This window comes from Chiloscyllium punctatum, chromosome 1 (genome assembly GCF_047496795.1).
Source record: "Chiloscyllium punctatum isolate Juve2018m chromosome 1, sChiPun1.3, whole genome shotgun sequence".
Taxonomy (NCBI): Eukaryota; Metazoa; Chordata; class Chondrichthyes; order Orectolobiformes; family Hemiscylliidae; genus Chiloscyllium; species Chiloscyllium punctatum.
Window position 1 is genome coordinate 151202955 of NC_092739.1, and position 26538 is coordinate 151229492.

At 42.8% G+C, this 26538-nt stretch overlaps 1 protein-coding gene across 1 annotated transcript; it reads right to left on the minus strand.

Moving 5' to 3' along the window:
* Window positions 1–127: 127 nt before the first annotated feature.
* Window positions 128–26396, minus strand: rpia (ribose 5-phosphate isomerase A (ribose 5-phosphate epimerase)). The gene is made up of 9 exons (XM_072576973.1): window positions 26186–26396; window positions 23938–23998; window positions 19171–19226; window positions 12218–12277; window positions 7115–7179; window positions 5988–6056; window positions 5641–5782; window positions 3877–3976; window positions 128–1477 (listed from the first exon to the last, which is right to left on the minus strand). Exons 1-9 carry the CDS (start codon window positions 26357–26359, stop codon window positions 1380–1382), a joined length of 825 nt encoding a protein of 274 aa, XP_072433074.1. The 5' UTR covers window positions 26360–26396; the 3' UTR covers window positions 128–1379.
* Window positions 26397–26538: the final 142 nt, after the last annotated feature.

Consider the following 26538-nt stretch of genomic DNA (forward strand, 5'->3'; position numbering starts at 1 on the left):
GACCAGAATTGCACGCAATATTCCAAACGTGGCCTAACCAACATTCTGTACAGCCGCAACATTAACTCTGAACTACTTAAACTTTTAAAACCACACTCTAGAAATAAAAGGCAACCACCACAAAATACCAGGTGAACAGGATCATATTCTTTTTATTTGACGTATAAACAATATATTTGCCTATCCAGTTAAAAGTGTTGCACCAAAATAAAATATCCATGCAAATTTCCACAAAAAGATGTAGAACTCTAAGATAACATACGTGTATATATTTTTTTTTAAATTACTTGGTAAAATGTGAAACCTCAGAGAACACACCAATCATAAAGTTGTTCTAGGCCAAGTGTTGCAACACAATGTTTTACATAGAGCACAAAGGTGATTGGCGCTTTAAGGCAGTCACGTGACCAAGCAACTTGATTCGGCTCAGGGATAATAGTAGAAATTCCCAATGTCTGAAAGTATCAAACCAATCAAAGGACCAGCAAATGCTGATGCCAAACATGTAAGTGTGCACCTGGGCTTTTACTGGACTGGAGTGCACATTTTCTAACAGCACTGTGCGTGTACATACTTCACATGCACTGTTATTGTCCAATGCAGCAGCTAACCACCATCTTAAGGGCCATGAGAGGTGGGTCATAGATACTGGCCATGCCAATAATGCCCACATTCAGTGGAAGGATACCAAATAACTTCATGGGACTAGGAGGAACTAAGGTTGTGGCACCATTATCCGAATCCTTCTCTTACATAAAGAAAATAGGTTAACTTCCCATTCTTCAGACTCTTGTATAGAGGTGATGACATACTGAATTGCCCAGATAGTCAGGGAGATCACGGAGAGTGGAGAACCACAACAAAAGTTAAAGAGTCTAGTCCCATATTACTACTGCATCTCCCCACCACCAACACACGATCACCTTCCTGGCCCACCCAGTAATCTTGATCTGAGAGTAGAGCTTGAAACAGGTTGCTAGAGGTGCACAGACCCATACACAGTTCACTGTACTTCACGTACAGTTAATATCTGAACCAATTATTCCATAATGATATAGTCAAAAGCAAGGGGAAAACCTATTTGGACTCTGGATTTCACAGTCAAGAAGTTAACTGCCTGGTCACTTCAAGGAGAGCTGCCAGGAATTGGTATAATGCCTGAACCATAACCAATTCCTCATCCTTTAAATATAAAGGCAGATATTATTCATTACATGAGCAAAGACTTGACCCAAGCCCATTTTCTTCAATATAAAAACAAATAATAGAACAATATTCTTCTGTTTAAAAAAGTATTAATAAGGTATTTGGCAGAACAATTGATTTAAGGCAAGGTGATCTTCGCAAGTACAGGAAGCCCCAGCTCCCCTCACTCCTCATCATTGAGAGTCTCTGTCTCGGAAACAGACAGATCCATCTTCCAAGCCAAAGTACACCCTTTCTGCCATGCCGATGAATAACCCCGTCTCGACCACTCCTGCAGGGGCATAGAGCATGTAGAAGTTAGAAGCATTTCACAGACATTTCGGGACCTTATTCTCTTCCTTCATAAAGATGTTTCAGGATATGAGCTAGCATTTATTGTCCATCCCTTCAAGAAGAGGGTGGCAAGTTACCTTCCTGAACCAGTGTGGTCATCAGACCCACAGTTGGGAGGGAATTCCATAATTTCGACACTGGACAATGGAGATGATCTTGAAAATAACAGACACTCCAATGCATCTTCTACCCTCTCCCCTCATCTCTCAAAGGGAATTGTGCCAACAACCAGTCGCTCACTCAAAAGTAGTCTAGATAATGCAAGTTATTTATCTAGGTTTTAGCATAAACAACCAGCTAAACCAACTGGACAGCATCCCAGCCAAATCCCCTCACCTTCGTCCTTCTCCACATTGGATTCAGGTTCATCAGACTGCCACAAAACTCAGACAGGTTCACTATGAGGAAAGGAAATCTGCCGCCTTTATGCAAGCTAGTGACTCAAATCTCACACCAATGTCAACCCTTAACTGTTCTTTGAAATGATCTAGAAAGATGCTCAATCGCATCAACTCATGGAGCAATAACCAGGGTGACACTCAAATCCTGAGAATTGATATAAACGTAACTGAGTTTGCTGGACTCTAAATTAATATAGATTAACCACAAAACAGAGATGGCAACCATTTGGAAGATGCAATTAGTTTGGACGTAGTAGCATAGTGGTAAAGTTATTTGAGTAGAGATCTAGAGGCCAGGGTTAAAGCTCCAGAGACAAGTTCTAATACCTCCACTGCAGCTTGAGGCGGTGGGGCGGGGAGGGGGGGGGATTTAAATGCAATTAAGAAAGAAATCTGGAATAAATCTCAATAACAAAATGACTCGATTGTCAATAATTGAATGATAAATTCCTTTCAGAGAATGAAATCGGACACCCTTACTCGTGTAGGGCCTAATGTGACTCCAGACCCACAGTAAGGTGGTTGACCCTTAACAGGCCAATCAGTTCACTGGGGCTTCAGGGATGAGTGACAAGTGTTGACCTTACACCCCAACAATGATAGAAAAAAAAACGTCAGTATCTGCTAAGGAACTGGACGTAACTCTATGATGCAGAAACAGACACAGAAGCACACTTAGACCAAGAAAGAACGAACATGCAAAATAAAGCCGCAAAAATTTATACATGAAAGAGAAGTAGAAGAGATGGTTAGCATACAAAAAGAAAGAAGAAAATATGCATACAAATAACAGAGGGGGAAACAGTTTACAATAATCCTCCAGATCCAGATCAACCATTTGCCTCAAACAATCAGAATCACATAATAAACAAGAGGCCTGAATATGGAGCATTGCTGACTGTACATTATCTACACTAGGCCCATAGCCTTCAATGTTATGGCATTTGAAGTGCTCGCTCAAGTACTTTTTAAAGATTGTGAGGTTTTCTGCCTCAGCTCCCCTCCCAGACAGTGAATTCCACCACCCACTGGGTGAGAAAACGTTTCCTCAAACCCCCTTGAAAACCCACTTTAAAATTATTCCTCTTGTTACTGACCTTTTGACTAAAAGGTCCTTTGCTTCCTATCCACCCTGTCCGTACCCTTCAATCTTATGCATCTCATTCAGATCTCCCCTCAACCTTCTCTGCTCCAAAGAGAACAATCTGAGTTTATCTCGTCTTTCCTTCATAGCTGAAATGCTCCGTCCCAGCCAATATCTGGTGAATTTCCTTCTCACCCAGAGTATAATCACATCTTTCCTACAATGTGGTGACCAGAACTGCACACAACTCCAGCTTAACCAAAGTTCTGAACGACTCCAACATCACTTTCCTGCTCTTATAATCTATGCCACAGCTGATAAAGGCAAGCATCCCATATGCTTCACCTACCCAATTAATCTGTTCTGCCACCTTCCAGGATCTGTAGACAAGCTCCCAAGATCATGCTGTTCCTCGGAGCTTCCTAGTGTCCTGAGTATTCATCGAGTACTCCATTGTCTTGTTTTTTTTCTTCCATAGTGCATCACCTCACATCTATCAGGGCTTAATTCCATCTGCCACCGATCTGACCAGCTTACACCTTCCTGTAACCAAACAAACAGTTTCCTCCTCACTGCCAGCCAAATCGGTGTCACCTGCAAACGTACTTAGCAATCCTCCCACATCCTCAACTTGAATTATTTATGAATCCCTCAAACAGTAAGGGACCTAGCACAGATTCCTGGGGTACACACACTGCGCACAGTGCTCCAGTCTTCAGTGTTTCTATACATCGCTCAACTGTTACTAGCAGGCAGTTAACCACACTCCCAAAACTCACTCTGAAAGTGACTGCAAACTGCTAATCCATTAAAACAGTGTATCTACACATGGAATTTAAGCAATTTCCTTACCTGGAATCATTTTAATGCCAACATTCAACTTTCTCCAGTCAGAGACATTATTAAACTTCCAGTCCAGAATGAAATTCCCATTATCTGTCACCACTGGTCCCTAGGAAAAACCAAAATATTGAAACAGTTCAATTCTCTCAAATCCTGGACACTGAAAACCCAAAGAGCACACTTAAGATCCCTGGTTGACACTTGTTATTTCACAAGACATTAACCAAGGCACAGGTGAGAGTACCACCCAATGTGACCCTAAAGATGGGTGAAAATCCCAACGAAGCACAAAATCTAAGAATTACACCAGTGCAGTGCTGGGGGTAGTGGTATACTCTGGATTAGATATTCATCTGAAGGTCCAGTTCATATGGAAATAAAAGATCCTATTTCAGAGAGTACAGGGTTCTATATGCTGACCAAATGATCTATGGAATCCAGAAGCCTAAGCCAAAATGTTCTGGGCAGGAGATATGGGTTCACATCATAGCTGGTAGAACTTAAACTCCGAGATATGGAGCAAGCTTCAGTAATGGTGACCATGAATTTATTAACGTTTGTCGTACAAACTCATCTAGTTCACCAATGTCCTTCAGGAAGGAAATCTGCTGTCCTCACTTTGTCTGGCTTGCATGGGACTCCAGACCTGCAGCAATTAGACAGAGTCTCAACCATCCTCCAAACAAAGTTAAAAATCACACAACACCAGGTTATAGTCCAACAGATTTAATTGGAAGTGTGCTTCCAATTAAACCTGTTGGACTATAACCTGGTGTTGTGTGATTTTTGACTTTGCACACCCCAGTCCAACACTGGCATCTCCAAATCATCCTCCAAACAACCTGAGCAAGCCATTTTAGGGCATGTTTAATGGCAACTAGGGATGAGCAAGACATGCTGGCCAGGGCAGTGACAGTCACATACAGTATAGAGCCGTACAGCACAGGAACGGACCAGTCAGTCCAACTCGTCCATGCCAACTAGATATTCTCAATTAATCTTGTCCCACTTGCCAGCATTTGGCCCATACCCCTCTAAACCCTTCCTATTCATTCTTGATTATCAGAGATATCAAGGGTTACAGGGAGAAAGCGGGAGAATGGGTTGAGAAAATTATCAGAGTTGAAAAATGTGGTGCTGGAAAAACACAGCAGGCCAGGCAGCATCTGAGGAGCAGGAGAATCGACGTTGCGGGCATAAGCCCTTCTTCAGGAGCCCTGTTCCTCGGATGCTGCCTGGCCTGCTGTGTTTTTCCAGCACCACATTTTTCAACTCCGGTACTCCAACATCTGCTGTCCTCACTTTCTCCTCCTTGAGAAAATTATCAGCCATGATTAAATGGTGGAGCAGACTGGATGGGCTGAATGGCCTAATTTCTGCTCCTGTGTCTTATGGTCTCATATACACATCCAGATGCCTTTTAAATGTTATAACTGTATCAGCCTTAACCACTTCCTCTGGCAGCTCATTCCGTACATGCACCACCCTCTGTGTGAAAAAGTTGCCCCTCGGGTCCCTTTCCCCTCTCACCTTAAACCTATGCCCTCTAGTTCTGAACTCCCCTACCCTAGAGAAAAGTCCTTGGCTATTCACCCAGTGCATGCCCTTCATGATTTTGTAAACTTCTATAAAGGTACCATTAAAGAAAAAAAAAAATAAGCTTAAACTAGACCTGCTTCTCTTTAAAGAAAAAGATCCAAATACCAACGTTCCTGCTCTGATCTAGAAGAGAATTCTTGGTTTCAAGTGGGTTTGGCTGAGGTCTGTACTTACAGCTTTACTGATAGCCATTCGCAATTCTGCTTCCCCACCAAATTTAGCAGCAATTGCCTTGGTTACTGGCACATAAGCCATCGGGATGACTTCAATCGGAACGCCTTTTTTCCATTTTTCACCAAGGCTTTTGGAATCTTTCCTTGAAAAACAAAATTCAAAAGATGACATGGCACAAAACAAAAATCTGTGGAAACTACAGGAATTCAAACCACAATGGGGTTGAAAAGTCTTCACCTGAATCCAGAAAAGACTTTGAACCACTGGAGGGTTGCCATTTACAAAGACACTTTCTCTTTGTAGGTGCAAAACGAAACCGGGGCCTAATGATCCAGCGAGCCACTCACCTGTAATCTGCAACCACAATGAACCTCTTGGCACAGCCAGCAACAATCTTCTCCTGAGTCAAGCATCCTCTATTGGGAAAGGCCAGGGGAGAAAATGGTGTTAGATTCAAAACACACTCTTCTATCATCCCTGTCCAGAAACTTCCCGATGGACTGAACAGCCGCCTCTAGCGCACTGACACCTCTACAACGCTGTGGAAGATTGTTTGGCCAAGCAAGCCAATTGTTTTATAAAGAGCAGCCCAGGCCTTTTTGCCTCAAAGCATCGGTTCCGAGCGCTGGTCACACGCAGAGAATTCCTATCATGCAACATGCTTATAGCGGCCCTCAAACAACGTCGGGGGAATTTGCTGAAATTGGAGCAATAAGACATCACGCCCAGAGTGAAAGAATGACTGAAAAAGTCACACCAAGGAGATTAAGCAAGGCTAAGAAGGAATTCTTGAGCATTATTTATAGAGGTTCACAGAAAATCTATCGGAGCAGGCCATTCAGCCCATCGAGTCCACACCAACCCTTTGAAGTTCATCCCACTCAGACCCACGGCCAATTCCCATAACCCCATACAGGGCAACCTTGATTATCAGAGCAACATTGACGGGGAGTAATTTGTTCAGATGATCAAAGGTTCGGATAACACAGTTTACCCAAGCATCGGGACCTCGAGATCTAGTTCAGATTGTTCTGTATTTACCATGGCCAATCCACCTAACCTGCACGACCCTGGATACCAAGGGCAGTTTAGCATTGTCAGTCTACCTAACGTGCCCATCTTTGGACTGTGGGAGGAAATTAGAGCATCCAAAGGAAACCCAGGCAGACACGGGAAGCACGTGCAAACACAACGCAGAGTCACCCGAGGGTGGAATTGAACCCAAGCCCCTGGCGCCGTAAGGCAGCATGCGAACACACTGAGCCATCTCTGTTAATGTCTCTATGAAGTTAAGTGATTAACATTATGGAAGGATTCAACAGCAGAGCCCCTCACACAAAACAGAGTGGATGGGCTTTAGTCAAAAGGAAGAGGATGGGGCTCTGCAACCGTTCTTGTTGCAAGGAACATCCCGCAGTTTTTAATAAACAGCAGGCCCTTTTCCATACCTAATTTTCAAAGAGCAAACACTCACCCTCCACCTTTGATTAAGTTCAGGTCACAATCCACTTCATCTGCACCATCAATAGCAACATCGAGCTAACAGAGAAAATAAAATAGAACATGTCAATCCAGTTAATGCACAGCAATGCCGCTGTCCATGCAGATGGGTTAACACGTTATACAAGGCACTTTTGTTAAGATGAAGTGGCAGAACTAGGCCATTCAGCCTAATGAGTCTGCTCCCTCGTGCAACGAGATCGTGGGTGATCTGGTAATCCTCAACCCTACTTTCCGGCTTAACTCTCGATCCCCCTACTGACTAAAAATATATGTCTGTAACAGCCTTGAAAATGCTTAACAACCCAGTATGTTCAGCCCTCTGTGGTAAAGAATTCCACACATTCACTACCTTCGGAGAAACAATTCCTTAACGCTCTTAAACGTGTAACACATTCCTGAGATTATGCTCTCTGGTCTGAGACTCTTCTTCAAGAGGAAAACAACCCTTTTTTAAAAAAATACAAATTTAATTCATTTGTGGGAGGTGGGCATCGCTGGCTGACCAGCATTTATTGCCCATCCCTAGTTGCCCTTGAGAAGGTGGTGCTGATCTGCCTTCTTGAACCGCTGCAGTCCACCTGCTGTGGGTTGACCCACAATAACTCTCAGCATCTACCTCGAAGAAATCCCCAAGAATCTTGTATGCTCCAATAAGGTCTCGTATTCCCATAAACTCCAGTCAGTACCGGTCCAATCTACTCAACACATTCTCACAAGGAAATCCCTCCACATCTGGAATCAACTTTGTGAACTTCCTCTGTACTACTTCCAATGACAGTATATCCTTCGCAAGATAAGAGAACAAAACTATTCACAACATTCCAGCTGTCCTCTGACTACTGCCTGTGTAGTTTGAACAAAGAACAGCTTTAGTTGGGTGGTTGCTTTACCCAAAACACTACTCAGGTAGTGCCTCTCACTCATCCTCCTCCTTTAACTAAAACAAAACGTTCCATGCATTGGTTGGTAAGGTGATAAGAATTTCCTTTTGCGTTCCATTTGTTTTTTTTCCGGCAGTTTATTTGGGAATTTAGAATAGCAGGAACGGAGGTTGGGGCAGTTGAACATTTCTCCTGCAGTATGTGGGAGGTAAGGGTCACCTCATCTGTGGGAAGTGCACCCAACTCCAGCTCCGAGAGAACTGTGTTAGGAACTGGACGTGGAGCCGGATGAACTTCGAATCATTCAGGAGGTGGAGGGGGTTATTGAGAGGAGTTACAGGGAGGTAGTTACTCCACCGCCACATGAAGGAGGTAGATTGGCTACCGTCAGGGGTAGGAAAGGGACGTGGCAGGTAGTGCAGGGATCTCCTGTAGTGGCTCTCCTCAACAACATGTATACCGTTCTGGATACTTTGGGGGGTGGGGGGGGGGGGGGGGGAGGGTAGTTGTTATGGGGAACTTTAACTTCCTCAATAGTGACTGGGAATAATATAGTTCAAGTAGTCTGGATGGGTCAGTTTTTGATCAATGTGTGCAGGGTTTCCTGGCACAGTATGCTCAGGCCAACAAGGGGCGACGCCATATTGGATTTGGTACTGAGGAATGAGCATGGCCAGGTGTTAGATTTGGAGGTAGGTGAGCACTTTGGCAATAGTGACCATAATAGTAATGGGCAGGAATAGGAATATACCACAGGGAAAGAGGTATAACTTGGGGAAAGGCAATTATGAAGGATTAGGCAAGATTTAGGATGCATTGGATGGTGAAGGAAACTGAAGGGAAGGGACACACTTGAAATGTGGATCTTATTCAAGGAACAGCTACTGTGGATCATTGATAAGTATATACTTATCAGGCAGGGAGGGAGATGTTGAGAGAGGGAACCATGGTTTACTAAAGACGTTGAAGCTCTTGTCAAGAGAAGGGAGGCGGCTTGTGAGGATGAGGTGTGAAAGGGGTGTGAGAGTTATAAGTTAGCCAGAAAAGATCTAAAGAGAGGGCTAAGAAGAGCCAGATGGGGAAATGAGAAGATGTTGGTGAATAGGATCAAGGAAAACCCTAAGGCCTTCTATAGGTATATCAGGAATAAAAGAATGACGAGGGTAAGATTAGGGCCAATCAAAGGCAGTAGTGGAAAGTTGTGTGTGGAACTGGAGGACCTAAGGGAAGCGCTTAATGAATACCTTTCATCAGTATTCACATTGGAAAGGGCAATGTTAGTGAGAATATGGAGATACAGGCTACAAGATTAGGTGGGATTATGACTGACAAAGAGGTGGTTTTAGCAATTTTGGAAGATCTGAAAATAGATAAGACCCCTGGGCCGGATGAGCTTTATCCTTGGATTCTCTGTGAAGCCAGGGAGAAGGTTGCAGAGCTCTTTGGCTTCGGTCTTTATGTCATCATTGTCGTCAAGAGTCGTGCCAGAAGTCTGGAGGATAGCAAATGCTGTTCCCTTGTTTAAGAAGGGGAGTCGGGGCAACCCTGGTAATTATAGCCAGCGAGCCTTACTTTGGTTGTGGGTAAGGAGTTGGAAAAGGTTATAAGAGATAGGATTTACAATCATCTGGAAAGGAATAATTTGATTAGGGACAGTCAACATGGTTGTGTGAAGGATAGATTGTGCCTCACTAACTTTAGTGAGTTCTTCGAGAAGGTGATAAAACAGGTGGATGAAGGTAAAGTGGTTGATGTAGTGTATGTGGACTTCAGTAGGCTATTGTACAAATAAGGAGTTTTGGGATTGAAGGTGATTTAGTGGTTAGGAGCAGAAATTGGCCAGCTGAAAGAAGACAGAGGGCAATGGTTGATGGGAAATGTTCAGTTACCAATGGTGTGCCAAAGGATCTGCTTTGGGGCGACTGATGTTTGTCATTTTTATAAATGATTTGGAAGTGGACGTCAAAAGGATGGATTGGTAAATTTGCAGTTGACACGAAGGTAGGCAGAGTTGTGGATAGAGCTGAAGGATGTTGTGGGTTACAGAGGGATATAGATAAGATGCAGACCTGGGCTGAGAAGTGGCAAATGGAGGTTAATGTAGAAAAGTGTGCAGTAGTTCACTTCGGAAGTAACAGGAATGCACAGTCCTGGGCTAATAGTAAAAGTCTTGAGAGCAGAGAGAGTTCAGTGTCCAGGTGCATAAATCCCTGAAAGTTGCCACTCAGGTTGATAGAGTTGTTAAGAAGGCATATGTGTGTTGGCCTTTACTGGTAGAGGGATTGAGTTTCAGAGCCATGAGGTCATGCTTCAGCTGTACAAGACACTGGTAAAGCCGCACCTGGAATATAGTGTGCAGTTCTGGTCACCACATTGTCAGAAGAATGTGGAAGCTTTGAAAAGGGTGCAGAGGAGATTTACTAGGATGTTGCCTGGTATGGAAGGAATGTCTTATGAGGAAAGGCGGAGGGAACTGGAGGCTGTTTTTGTTGGAGATAAGGCGGCTGAGAGGTGACTTAATAGAGACATATAAGATAATCAGAGGGTTAGATAGGGGGACAGCGAGAGCCTTTTTCTTCGGATGGTGAAGGCTAACACACAAAGGGACGTAGCTTTAAATTGAGGGGTGATAGATTTTGGACAGATATCAGGGTAGTTTCTTTACTGAGTGTAGTAGGGGCATGGAATGACCTGCCTACGACAGTTAAGGGCATTTAAATGGGCATTGGACATACATATGGATCATGATGGAACGATGTAGGTTAGATGGGCATCAGATTATTTTCACAGGCCGGCGCAACAGAGGACCGAAGAACATTACAGCGCAATACAGGTCCTATGTAAAACCTTACCACTTTTATGTTCCATTCTGTTTGAAATAAAGATCAACATTCTATTTGCCATCCTATTACCCACAGAACTTGGATGCTAGTTCTTTGTGATTCGTGCAGGAGGATCCCAAAATCCCTTCTTGCTGCAGCTTTCTCCATTTAAATAATAGTCAGCTCTTCTATTCTTCCTGCCAAAGTGCATAACCTCACATTTCCCCACATTTTATTCCCTCGGTCATTGTCACTACTCACCTTCCCAACTTTTTTATGTCAAGTTTAAGTTCTAACCAGTTCTTGCTTCAGCTGCTTGTCAAAGTGCAAGGAGAACAGAATACCAAAGGGGTCATGCTTCAGTTGTGCAGGGAATTGGTGAGCCTACATCTGGCATTCTGGTCACCTTATTTATGAAGGATATGAATACAGTGGAAACAGTTCAGAGAAATTTTCCAGGATTAATGCCTGCAATAGGTGGGTTGTCTCATGAGGAGAGGTTGGGCCAGCTATGCTTGTATCCATTGAAATTCAGAGAACCAAGAGGCAATGACTGAAACTTACAAAGTCCCAGAAACTTTCAACATGGAGAGAATATGTCCTCTTTCAGGAGAAACTCAACGACAAAAAGGTCGCTATTTATAAATATGAGCCACCTATCTAAAACATGCAAGTCGGAATTTCTTCTCAAGAGACTTACAAATCTTTTGGAGCTCTCTTTCTGAAAAAGCTGGAGAGAGCGGAGACATTGAAAATTTTTAAGGCTGAGGTCAATGGATTCTTGTTAAACAAGGAATTGAAAAATTAATCAGGGTTTGGTGAGAATATGGAGGAGGTTGTTACCAAATCAGCCTTGAGCTCATTAAATGGCAGAGTAATCTGAAGGGGCAAATGGCATACTTTGGTTTCTTGTTCACACGCTTATAAGGAATGCAGGTATATTTTGAAGTGAAGATAGTTGGCAATTTAGAGGGGAGTTTGGAATAGATTGTGTTCCCACATAACTGCTGTCCCTGTACGTGGTAGTGTTCAAGGTCCTTGATGGATGAAAAGTGGACAGTTTTATTTCAAGTTCATGTGTGTGGAGCACTTCTGTGTAATACAGTTTTGCCTGATTTATACGCTGCTGAAGAATCTACAAACGAGCATTCTGCTTCCTGCATTCACTGTTCATATTACATACAAGCAATCAGGTCGTTTTTGAATACGAAAGCAGAAACAGTTATTCAGTATGAAGTGACAATCTCTTTCAAAAAGGAAACACTAACTCCATTCCTTTCTCCACAGATGCTGGCTGACTGCTGTGTTTTTGTGTCGATTTCCTGCAGCCACAAAGCAGCACAACAAAAAAGACAGAAAAACATGCCCTACCTCCGGGTGTCTGTCCAGGTCACTGAGAGTCAACTGATGCTGTAGGATTAGCTGACGAGCCTGAAGGAGATGAATGAAGACCGATACAGTTAGACACACCATTGTTCTGCTATTCTCACTATCTGATCACTTCATCTGAATTATCAACATCCTTTCCCCCTTCGCACTCTACACTCCAACCCACCTCCCCCATTAACGCTGCCCTCTCCACACTTCATGTCGTCTCTGATGAAGAATCATCTAGACACGAAATGTTAGTGTGCTACCTCACCTGCTTTCATTTCCAGCATTTGTTGTTTTCAGAACAGGAGCTAAGAGATTGGGTAGAATGGGCTGCAGTCCTACTGTGAGAAAGCGACTAGCAGAACCACTTGCATGGAAAGTTCTTTTATGGTCAAACGGTCCACACAAATCTCATGCAAAAGGTACCCACTCTGAGATACAACAATTATTTCAATCAACCTGTTGTGAAATCTCTGATAAACCTGGGTCTTGAACCAGGACTTTCGGGCTCAGGGTTAGAGATGGTATCACTGCACCGCAAGGCTCTTTTTGGAGTTGTAGAGATGTACAGCATGGAAACAGGCTCTTCACTCCAACTCATCCATGCCAACCAGATATCCTAAATTAATCTAGTTCCATGTGCCAGCACCCGGCCCATATCTCTCCAAACCCTTCCTATTCATATACCCATCCAGATGCCTTTTAAATGTTGTATTGGACCAGCCTCCATCACTTCCTCTGGCAGCTCATTCCATGGATAGGTTGAATAGCCAAAGACTTTTCCCTAGATGTGGGAAACACCACCCTCTGAAAAGATTGCCCCTTTCCTTTGAAATTTTTCCCCTCTCACCTTAAACCTACGCCCTCTAGTTTTTGGACACACACATCTAGGGAAAGGTCTTTGGCTATTCAACCTATCCATGGCCCTCATGATTTTATCAACTTCCATTAGGGCATTTCTCAACATACCAGGGAAAATAGCCCCAGTGAGATTACAACTTTCTTGCCAGAGTCACAGGCATCACCAGAAATACTTTGAAATTTGAAAGAAGATTAATGTTGATATACAGCCTCTTGATCTTAACTTTCATTCCATTCAAGACAAACCCTGGTTGTAATTCAGAAGTTACAACTGACCCAATGCCTGAGAGTTAGGGAGAGATTATCAATGGCTCATAACCATCAAGTGACCCAGTGGAAAGGGTATGGGCAGACAGGAGAGGATTTAAAAAAAAAAATAATCAACTCTCTCTTTCACAGTGAGACTCTCAATGCCCAGGTCAGCCAGGAACAGGCTTCAGGTGAGGAACTGAACCTAACTGGGGAGTAACAGCCGCCCAATTGTTATTCAATTCAATTCATTAGTCTGCAGAAAAAAATAAAAAGACTGACGGGTGGTCACTTCAAAGTTGCCATTTGCACTTTTTTTTAAGAAATAAAGTGTTCTATCAACAAGGCAATGACAGCCAGCTGCTTTCAAACTGATTTGTATTATACATCATATTCTGTTACTGCTTATGTTATCAAAAGAGTCAAACGGCTTCTCCAAATACAGGAGGAACACATACAACAGATGCACAGTAAACTGGTGGTGAAAGGTTTGCCTCATAATAACTCCTGATCATGCACTCCTGCAACATGACTCAACCCTTCACATGCAATGAATTACTCAGAGCATAAAATACTACAGCACAATAACAGGCCTTTCGGCCCACCACATCTTTGGCAATCATAATAATACTCCAAACTAATCCCATCTGCTTGTACACAGGCTGTATCCCTCAATTCTCTGCCTGTTCATGTGTCTGTTTAAACACATCTGCTTCTACCACCTCCCCTGGCAGCATTCTCCATGAACCTACCACATGGTGTGAAAACTTGCCTTGCACACCTCCTTTACACGTTCCCCTACTCACCTTAATCCTATGTTAGCGAGTTTTGAGAAGATTTGTTTTGCCCAAGGCCTATTGAAGAAGTTACCTAGTAAGGTAACGAAATGTCTGGAAACTAATCTTGCAGCTCAGCGAGCAAACCTACATCCACATCCTTAATCCTATGTTCCCGAATATTTCACAATTCCATCCGACAAAGCGACTCCAATTATACATCCTCCTGTCTCTCAATTTTCTACACTTCTATCAGGTCACCCCTCCAGCCTCCGACACTCTATCAAAAGCAATCCAAGTTTGTCCAACCCTCTTATAGCTAATACACACCAACCCAAGTAACATCCTGGAAAACCTTTTCTACACAGTCTCCAAAACCTCCACATCCTTCCTATTGTGTGGCAACCAGAACTGCACACAGTACTCCGAATTTGGCCTGATCAAAGTCTGATACAGTTTCAACGTAATTTGCCAAATTTTATATTCAAAGCCCTGACCAATGCCATAGACCTTCTTTGCCACCTCACCCATTTGTGTTGCCACTTTTTGGGAGCCATGGACTTGGACCTCAGATTCTGCTGTATATCAAAACTCCTAAGAGTCCTGTTATTTACTGTATACTTTCCTCTTGCATTTAATCTCCCAAAATGCATCACCTCATATTTGTCCAAATTAAGTTCCATTTACTATTTCTTCGTCCAGTTTTCCAACTGATCTATACTATGCTTCATCCTTTGATGTCCTTCTTCACTATCCAGAACTCTATCAATTTTTGTGTCATCTGCAAACTTACTAACCAGACCAACATATTCATCCATGTCATTTACATATATTGCAAATAACAAAGGTTCCCGCACTTATCCTTGCATAACACCACTGGTCACAGATCTCCAGTCAGGAAAACAGCCCACCACAACTACCCTCTGTCTTCTATGCCCAAGCCAATTTCGCATCCAATTTACCAACGCACTACAAGTTCCATGCAATTTGGTCTTCTGATCCAGCCTACCACGAGGAACCTTGCCAATTGCTTTCGTGAAGTCCGTGTAGACAACATTCATCGCCTTATACTCAATCATCTTTGTCACTTTCTCAAAATCTCAAATTTGAGAGACAAGACCACCCTGCACAAAGCCATACTGACTGTTGTGAAAATGTCCATTCTTCTCAAAATGAGAAGATCCTGATCCGAAGAATCTTCTCCAATAAACGTCCCTACCACTGTCGTAGGGCTCACTGGCCTGTACACATCTGTATTATCCTTGTTACCCTTCTTAAATAAAGAAACATCACTGGCTATTTTCCAGTCCTTTGAGTTCTCGCTTATAATCATTTGGTATTCAAAGACTCCATTGTGCCTGTAGAGCAATCTCACAAAAGCAGAGATATGATTTTTTAAAAAATCATTCACAGGATGTGGGTGTCGCTGGCTGTAGAGGGTAATTAAGAGTCAATCACATCACTGTTTGCCTGGAGTCACATGTAGGGCAGATCAGGCAAATACAACAGCTGCTGTTTTTAGTGAACCACTTGGGTTTCTTCCCGACAATTAACAACGGTATCACGGTCATCATTAGATTCTTAATTCCAGAGTTTTATTGAATTCAAATTTGACCATCTGCCATGGTGGGTTTCGAACGCAGGCCCTAGAGAATTACGTAGGTCTCTGGATTAACCGTCTAGCAATAATACCACGAGGATATCACCTCCTCAGCCAATTGAATGACCAATTAATCTAGTGTTTGGTAATGGCCAACCGTCAACTTGGATCTATGCCCATTGTTGAAGTGCAACACAAGACACTTCCTTGTGGACGGAATTTATTGACGAGTCAGACATAATTAAAATTAGGTTTTCAGAAAAAATAAGTTACATATATCTATGTTCATGTTTTTGGGGTGGGACATGTAACATAATGGTATTGTCACTGGGGCAACAATCCAAAGGATCAGATAAATGCTTTCGGAACTACACCTTAAATCCCACCACAGCACCTGGGGAAATCGGAGTCAAAGAAAATTGAAATTTTAAAAAAACTAGCCTGATAACAATCCATTGTTGATTGTTGTAAAAACAAACCTGTCTGGTACACTAATGCCCTTTAGGGAATTAAATGTCATCCTTACCTTGTCCGGCCAACAAGTGACTCCAGATTTAAAGCAATGTGGTTGACACTCAACTGTTCTCTGACAAGCCACACAGTTCAAAAAGCAATAAAAGATGGACAATCAGTACTGACCCAGCCAGCAATACTCATAGGCCTTTCATTCACACTTGGACCAAGGTTGAAATGAGGTCAAGAGCAGAGTGGTGCTGGCAGAAAACAAATTGAGCATCAATGTGCAGGCTACCCTTCAGCAAATGGACAAAACAGCACTTTCGACAATCCCATCACACTGTCAGAATGCCAGTCAGTATTCTGCGTTTGGCTATTCGCAAGCTGCCAACACTTCCCTTCTCTTTCCCATGAGCTCTGCAAACTCTTTCTTCAAGGCCTTATCTATTTCCCTCGAAAGCCATTAATGAATCTGCCTCCTTCAGACTCTCAGACAGTACAGTCCAGGACCTAACTTGCTGCATATAAAACATTTCTCTCCTACTGTGTGTCCTTTTGCATTCACTGAAAATCGGTGCCGTGTCTACCTCTATCCTTCTGCCAAGCAGAACAGTTCCTCATTATGTATTCTTAAAATAGTTCTCATAATAAACATTTCTATCAAATCTCCTCTTGACATTTTCCCTTCTCTTAGGCGAACAGCAGTAACTTTTCAATCTATTCACGCAACCAGAACTCCTCATCCCTAGAGCTTTTTGTTTAACCTTTGTATGCATCCTCTCCATAATATTCACGTCCTTTCAAATGTGGCCGGAATGGATACAGTATTCAACTTGGACAACCAATGTTTTACAAGCATTCACCATAACTTGTTTGGGCAGCATGGGGGCTCAATGCTTAGCACTGCTGCCTCACAGCGCCAGGGACCCAGGTTCAATTCCAGGCTTGGGTGACCGTCTGTGTGGAGTTTGCACATTCTTCCCGTATCTGCATGGGTTTCCTCCGGGTGCTCCGGTTTCCTCCCACAATTCAAAGATGTGCATGTTAGGTGAATTGGTCATGCCAAATTGGCTATAGTGCTCAGGGATGTGTAAGTTAGGTACATTAGTCAGGGTAAATGTAGAGTAATAGGGTAGGGGAATGGGTCTGGATGGGTTACTCTTCAGAGGGTCGGCATGGACTTGGGCCAAATGGCCTGCTTCTACACTGTGGGGATTCTATGGAACTTCTTTGCTTTTATAGTCTTGCTTACAAGGCATAGATTCCCATTTATTTTGAGCCACTTACTCAACTGCCCTCACACTGCAATGATTTGATTTGATTTATTCTGGTCACATGTATACAGGTCCAGTGAAAAGCTTGGTTTTGCAAGTAGTACAGGTAGATCACAGCAAACAAAGATATATAGATCATAAAGTGTTTAGACAGAGCAATGAATACAGGTTACACTACATAGGAAGTGTGTGAAGCAAGATCAACGTTATTTGAAGTTAGCAAGTCCATTCATCAGTCTAATAATGGCAGGGAGGAAGCCATTCTTGAACCTGTTGGTGTGTGCATTCAAGCTTCTGTATCTTCTGCCTGACAGAAGAGGTTGTAGGAGAGAATTACCGGGGTGAGATGGGTCTTTGATGATGTTGGCAATGAGAAGTATAAATGCAGCCCATCGATGGAAGGTGGGTTTCCATGATGGCCTGGGCTGTGCACACCACCTGCAGTTTCTTATGGTCATAGAATACTTAGAGGGAGGCATACAAGGTTACACTGCACAGGAGGTGCACAAAGCAAGATTAACATTATTTGAAGCAAGAGAGTCCATTTGTCAGTCCAAAAACAGCAGGGAAGAAGCTGTTCTTTAACCTGCTGGAGCGTGTTCCAGCTTCTGAATCCTGCAAGTTTGTAGCTCAGGTTGAGGTTTAGGGTGTAGGTTTGCTCACTGAGCTGTAGGTCTGATATCCAGACGTTTCATTACATGGCGAGGTAACATCAGTGGCGACCTCCAAGTGAAGCGAAGCGGTTGTCTCCTGCTTTCTATTTGTGTGTTTGTCCTGGATGGGGTTCCTGGGGTTTGTGGTGATGTCATTTCCTGTTCTTTTTCTGAGGGGTTGATTGATGGTACCTAGATCTATGTGTTTGTTTATGGCATTGTGGTTGGAGTGCCAGGCCTCTAGGAATTCTCTGGCATATCTTTGCTTAGCCTGTCCTAGGATATCCTCTGCCTGACAGATGGGGTTGTAGGAGAACATTGCTGGGAATGGGAGGGGTCTTTGATGATGTCGGCAGCTTTTCCGCAGCAATGAGCTGTGTAAGTGGGGTCCATGGATGGGAGGTTGGCTTCTATGATGGCCTGATTTGTGCACATATAACCATAGATTATGCTCTTCCCACATCCCCTTAAGAACTGTACCCTTTACTTTATATCACACCTCCTTGTTCTTCCTGTTAAAATGTATAATTTCTCAAATCTCTACATATTAGAGAAGAGAAGAGAATCAGAGTTATGGGGGAGGGGGGGGGGGGAGGGGCGGCAGGGGTGAGGTTAGATAGAAATGTGGAATTCAAAACAGGAACAGATCAGCTGCAATCTTAATGAATGTCAGAGCAGGCTCAAGACTCCACTGTTGGAGGGTCTATCTTTTGGATGGGATGTCAAACCAAGACCCGGTCTGTTCTCATTATTTCAAAAAAAAGGGCAGGAGAATTAATTGTGCAATATACACTCATCAAGCAACATCACTAAATTAAAAAAATACTACTTGGGCAGCACATTGTTCTCTTTAGAAGTATGTTATGTACACATTGGCTGGTCCGTTCACTACAGTACAACAGTGACTGAGCTTTAAAGCTAAGTCCTGACCATAAAGTGTGTTAAGATGGAATCATGAACAGCGCTGAAACAAGTCAAACTTTATCATCAGGCCATTGCAGGAACTTCAATTTGTGTTTCAAATATCGATGGAGGAACTGCACTGAATGTTTGTGCTCGAGAATATTAACTTCAGTCTCACCTGGAATGAGGTAGGTACACAGACTATTTTCAGATTTTCATCTTGAACCCGTTTAGCTGCAGAGAATTGAAACAAGTTTTTAAAATAGGAGAAACCACCAGAAATACCAGTGTGTTCTCTTCACATAAAAGAGGGGTCAGTAAATGGACTCAATAGAATGATTTAATTTATCAAATACACACACAACCCTATAAATTAACCTTATACTAATTATTCTTTAAAACCATGAGTACTTCAATTATATCAGTCAGACACCTGCTGTAGGTAAGATGTTGTGAAACTTGAAAGGGTTCAGAGAGATTTAGAAGGATGATGCCAGGGTTGGAGAGTTAGAGGTACATGGAGAGGCTGAATAGGCTGGGGCTGTTCTCCCTGGATGATTGGAAGCTGAGGGGTGACTTTATAGAGGTTTATAAAATCATGAGGGCATGGATAGGGTGAATAGTCAAGGTCTTTTTCCTAGAGTAGGGGAGTCCAAAACTGAAGTTGAGGTGAGGAGGAGGCGAAGATTTAAAAAGTACCTAAGGGGTAAGTTTTTCACACAGAGGGTGGTGCATATATGGAATGAGCTGCCTGGGGAAGTGGAGGACGTTGGTACAATTACAGCATTTAAGAGGCATTTGGATGTATATATGAATAGGATGGGTCTAGAGGGATATGGGCCAATTACTGGCAAATGGGACTCAATTAATTTAGGATATCTGATTGGACCAAAGGATCTGTTTCTGTGCTGTACAACTATGACTATGAAAAGAAGATGAAAAGGGAAGTGGTGGCTTTTCAGACTGCAGGAAGGTATATTTTTGGGTTGTGTTGGAGCTTCTGTTTTTCATTATTTATATGAAGCAGCACACAATTTCAACATCTGATGACAATACAAAACATGAAAGTAGACAGCAGCAAACCTGACTAAAGAGAATTGGCAAATTAGATCAAAGGATAGGTCAATCGAAATGCATGGTAGCATTTCAGGAGATATTTTAGAAAGACACACAAAAGACACATTCCAAATGAGAAAGAAATATTCCAAGATGAGAACCCACCTTCTGTGAATAACTAAAAAAAGTCAAAGATTGCATTAAACTTTAAGGAATAGTTGATAGATTGTTATTATTTACTGCAAGGGAAATTGTAGACAAAAGGGAGTTGGTTATTGTTCGTGCAGAGCATTGGTGAAGCCACATCTGGAGTAATGTGGATAGTTTCGACTACTACATAAGGAAAGAAGACTACTTGCTGGAGGCAGTTCACAAGACATTATCTGGGATGTTTGTGAATCTGTGGAATCCCCTGCCTAGTGAAGCAGCTGAGGCTGCCTCATTGCTTGGTTTTAAGGTAGAGATAGATAGATTTTTGAACATGAAGGAATTAAGGGTTATGGTGAGCTGGGGCGGGTAAGTGGAACTGAGTCCATGAAAAGGATTGAATGGTGGAGCAGCCTTGGTGGGCCAGAAGGCGATCTCTTGCTGTAATGTTCTTATTGCCAGCTGTCTTATGAGGAAAGGGTAAGCTCGTGCCTGCTGGAGTATAGAAAAGCAACAGGCCACTTGATTGAAATACAGGATCTTGGGGTGTCTTGGCAGGATGGATATGGAGGATGTAACTGCTCTTATAGGAGAACCGAGAACTTGGGGTCACTATTTAAAAATAAGGACAAGGTCAGAAGTCACATGACACCAGGTTATAATCCAACAGGTTTATTTGAAATCACAAGCTTTCGGAGCGCTGGCCCTTCGTCAAGTGAAGTGACTTCTGACTTTGTTCACCCCGGTCCAACACCAGAACCTCCACGTCTTAAAAATCAGGAATCATCTACTTAAGGGAAAAAGAGGAAACGATTTTTTTCTCCGAGAGTTGAGTGTCGTTGGAACACTCTTCCACTAAAGATGGTGGCAGCAGGGTCCTAGGACATTTTTAAAGGCATTGTCAGATAGATTCTTGAGAAACAAGATAAAAGGTTATCAGGAGTAGATAGAAATGGGGAGCAATCAGATCAGCCCTGACCTTATTGAATGACAGAGCAGGATGAGGGGCTCCTGTGCTAAACCATTTGTTCATATGTACTGTCACAGGAAGTTAGTGATAAACTTCAGGAGGGCGTCAGAGTATGGGAGTGGCTTGGCAGATTAAATATAATGGAGACAAGTGTGAAGAAGGAAGAGTTGAGAGAGATAATGAAAAAAAAAGGATACAATTCTAAAGGAGTTAGAGGAACAGAGCAGCCTGCACAAACAATAAAGGTTGCTGGGCAGGCTGAGAACTCCATTAGTGAAGCATATGGGATCTTAAAGAGTACACAAGTGTTGAAGGGGTGATGATGCTGTATAAAATGCTGGCTCAGGCTCAAGTCAGACATTGCGTCCTGTTCTTGTTACCAAACTTCACTGCAGATGTGAAGGTGCTACAGAGGGTGCAGAGACGATTTGTGAGCACTAGCTCAAGGGATGAAGAACTTTAGCCACCTGGACAAACTAGAGAAGTTGGGGCTGTTCCTCTCAGTGAAAAGAAGATTAAGAGGAGATTTGACAGATGTGTTCATGAGGAGTCTGAGGGGAGTAGACAGGGAGATAAGATTTTTGTTAGGGGGAGAAAGAGCAAACCAGAGGACTTTGACTGAAGATGACTAGCAAAAGCAGCAGTACTCAAAAGAGGACCTTCTTTTAAAATGCAAGTGGTTAGGATCAGAAATGAACTGCCTGAATGTGTGGTGGAAGCAGGATCAATCTAAGTTTTCAAAAGGTAATTGGATACTTGTCAAGTACAGAAAAGAATGGTCAGCTTACAGGGGAATGGGGCTCGCTGAATTGTTTTTATCATCAGCTAACACCGGCCTCCTTCCACACTGCAGCCATTCTAGTTATTAAAATATAAACCAAATTTATTGTTATGTTAAAGGAGAAGACAGGGAAATGCTTCAGCGGTGAATTTGAGGCTGTGATACTGGCAAGTCATGCATTTTTAAAAGAGATGCATTTAATGAGGTTTCATAACTTTGTGGGAGATAAGACTGCACAGGCTAGATGTGCAAACAACGTACCTGACATTGAGAAGTCCAGAACTGGGGGTCACAGTCTAAGAAGAAGGGATAATCCCTTCAGAGGAAGGATTTCTTCAGTCAGAGGTGTGAACCTGTGGAATCCTGAAGAAGCTGTTGAGGCCAGTTCATTAGATGTATGCAAGAGGGAGGTGGACATGGCCCTTGAGGCTAATGGGATCAAGGGTATGGAGAGAAAGCTGGAATGGGATACCGAGATTGCATGATCGTATTGATTGGTGGTGCAGGCTCAAAGGGCCTATTTTCTATGTTAATGTACACTGGCAGCCTCTTGTCAGTGTATTCAATGACAGATATCCACACTTAAAAGAAAATCAAAGTTAGGAATCTAACAAGCCAGTTTCCATTCTGATTTGTCCAGTACTAATATCAGCTGGGACTGCAACACATGATATCTTCACTTTAACCATCTCTGCTTTAGTAAATGCAATCCTAAGTTTTCCAAGTCTTTCACCACAGCTTTATCTTATCTTTCATAATCGCTTCAGTAAATTGACACAGCATGGCTCCGATATCCTTTCTAATCAGTTACTCTGCCTAGCTCACTCAGATGACGGTGGGTGGGAGGTGTCCCTGTAGCCCTGGCTCTTGCTCATCACACTTTGGTAACCCTTGCTGGGCTGTGGGATTGGGTTGTCCATTCCTGACCCCACACAGCATCACCTGGAGAACCCACCAACTCTCATTCTCAGGCTCACTTCTGGGAATGGCATTCTATAACCAAGGAGCGGCAGTACACCACAAGGCAACACCTTCAAATGAAAAGGCAAACTAAGCAGTTAAAAAAAATCTACCATATCGACAGAGATGGTTACCTGATGTTACTCATCAACCAGGATTGCCCAAATCATATGTCAACAGCATCCACATTCCATCTTGGGGCCCAGGTTTGTCAATCTGCTGCTGTGGGCAGTATTATCTAGTTTGTATTGCAGGAAGGACCTTGAATCATTGACCCTTTAGTGAGCATACAAAGGGATATGACATCGGGTGTGTGATGCTAAGACAAAGTTTTCTGTGAAAGTCAACATAAAATGGTTGGACTGGCAGATCCCTTCAGAACTCACTGCGCCCACATTTCCTTCCCTCAAGGACATCAGTGAAGTTTTTGTTTAAAAAAACTCCAGTGGTTAACTGATATTGTTACAGGCTGTTAGCAATACCAGTTTTTAATGCATATTTATTTAATAAACACTATTTAGGCATTTGAGCTCAATCGATCTTCAGAGTGTTAGGGAATCAATTAGCTCAGTTGGCTGCATGGCTGGTTCGCGGTGCAGCAACGCTAAGGTGGATTCAATGGACGTCACCACAACCTTGTCCCTCACCTGAGGTGCAGTAACTCTTAGGTTAGGCCTTCAAATGAGAAAGCAGCCCTATGGTCCAGGAGAATTTACACATATGTTGAGCGTGTGGGGAGAGTGAGCTGGCAAGTATATAAGATTATACTTGCACAGCACAAAAGAGCTCCAGACTTGATAAGTATAGTACAGCTTTTAAAAAACGAATCACAAGGTGGGGGTTGCAGAATAACTATATTGGAATAAACAGAAAACTTCTGTCAACTATCACTCAGCACTTCACTAAATAAATTCACAAAGCTAAGGGGGGAATGGGGTGGTTGGGGTTAGGAATTATGAAACAACACTTCTTTCAGATACAGTAGCAGGGACAGCAACAACAAAACAAAGGCTATCAAAATTAGCACCCACCTATTCTGTCCACAGCATACACGATCGTGGATCCACTTCCGATCCCCAATGCTTGGTTGTTCTGAGACAAAGACAACAAACAGGATCAATCTTTGCAGTTTAAATTGGCATTGTATTGTTTGTTGTCAGGCGTGACTGCTCCCACTGTAAATATTCACCAACAAAAGTAAACTAGGTCCTAAAAGTGTAATTTTCTGTAATAGTGTGTTGAATGGCACACAAAAACAGCAGTCTCCAATTGTCAACCCAAGGCATTCCTAACACCATGACCATGCTCCTGTTTGCACATGGAATTGATGTAGACACTTGTGATTATTGCATATTTTAACACTTAGTTAACTGACTCGTGGGATGTGGGTGTCGCTGATTGGCCAACATTTATTGCCGCTCCCCAGCTGCCTTTGAGAAGGTAGTGAGCTATCTTAGTTAAATTAAATTCAGAGTTCCTGTTCAAAGACTTGAACAACTGGCTCAGCAGAAGTCCTTGATAGCACGCTTGGCCAGTTATCAGTTCACCACTTGCTCCCAATGATATGTCAGTCTAGTTACCGCACTCCAAGTTGACCTGAATGATCCTCAGTGCCACCCATTCTGGCCGACGTACTGCATCATTTGGACAAGTTGGTACTTATTGTGATTTGGGTTTTTTTAACCTTTGCTAATATGTTAAAAGGTTGGCACATTGTAATAAAAAACTGAAACATAATTCATTGAATATAACCAAGAACAGGGAATTGCTGCAGATATTAGATCAAGTGTAAGAACAGAGTGAAGCAAATGCAATGGGAAACTCTTATAATCTGCAATTTAAAGTAGAAAAGTCAGCCTATTGCATTTCACACAAAGTGATGTCCAGAAATAATTTTAGATTGCACGGTCAAAAATCTGGGAAAATGAAAATCCTGTCTCAGTCCTAAGATTAGCAGATCGTAGATGTGGGACCTGCAGTACAACAAACCAACCAAAACTACGTGTGGACCTGCACTTGCTGCAGAAACACTGGGAAATCAAAGTCTGCACTGTCAGGAGGTGCTGACTTTCCAGGTGAGACAAACAAAACTGCAGATGCTGGAATGCAAAGTAGACAAGCAGGAGGCTGGAAGAACACACCACGCCAGGCAACATCAGGAGGTGGAGAAGTCAACATTTCGGATGTAACCCTTCCTCAGGGCTTTCTAGAGAAAAGATTAAACCTAGGCCCTGTGAGACCACTCAGTTTAGTGCCAAGAGCTAGGGAGTTCTGCATACTATCCTGACCAAAACCTATCCTTTGTCCAACATCAGTGAAATGAGTTGGCCCATCATTATCACTTTGGGAGCTTAGCATATTTCCAACATTGTAACTACATATGCTACACTTCAAAACATTTAACAGGATGTAAAGAGCTTTAGGACATTCTGGTGTTGTAAAAGATGCCAAAGAAATGGATGTTTTGTTCCTTCCTTGTTCAATATTCATACAATGGGTTGGTAGGATCTGTCAGGGGTTTAGCTTTCTGACCTCCTGGTTCAGAGAGGTACAAAAGTAGAACCTTCAAAAGCTATCCTAATGGAGGCAACATTGTGGAGGGGTGCCTCTCGTTCTCTCTCCTGGGCTGTTAGTTATAGGGCAGTTCCCACAGCACAGCTGAGGCACAACTAAATTTTAGGCAGTGCATGCAGTTGACAAGAGTACAGAAGTCTGGCTCATCTAAATAACTCAGTCAAATCTTCATTTATACAACTCACACTAAACAGAAGTTAGGTGATAAAACCCACAAGAAGTCAGTCCTTCACAAAATGTGACCTGGGGCTGTAAGTAAACAAAAGGTGAACCTCTCTTTGTCCCTTTTGCATTTTACAAGATTTTCATCAAGTGTAAACAAATCTAAAGATTCACCCAAACTCTCTCTGGCACCCTGTGCACTTTTAGAACTGGATTTCAAGACTTTACAAAAGGAGGGAGAAGTTGGCTTTCAAATCAAAAACACCACATATAAAACACATTTCTGAATTCCTCAGACCTGCTGAATGTTGAGTAGTACAGTCAGTAATCTAACGCAGGGTTGAACATGCACACCATTAGTTTAGTACAGGGTGATAGCCATCCATAGGAAACACATTATCAATCCTCCACTCTATCCCCACCCCGTGTAGTTCAATATTATCCAGAGAAAACTGACAAGTCTGTGAAATAGCACCACAACAGTTGACTTAATGCAATTTTTTTTTGAGAAACATGAATTAAAATGCATTTGCGATTGCTCACTTGCACGTGATTATCCACAGCCATGTAACCTGCTTTCTTTTTTGCCTCTTCCTCCATGCCTTTGCTGAACTTCCTCTTCAGTAAGAAGAGCTGCTGTTGCTGCCGGCGCTGGGGAGCCACTCTGAGTCCTAAGCGCAGCTCCAAGGAGCGGAGTCCAGGAAACCTCAGCCACATTGCCCCTCCCTTCCCCACCTTACACAGCACAGCCACTCGGGACTGTGCTGCAGCTCACAATCAACCCCCTTCCTCAGCTGGGAAATGTAGTCCTCTATATTAAACAACGAAAACTACACATCCCAGCCTGCACTGCCTTGCATTGCAATTGAATTGCCACTACAGCTGAATTTCATTTT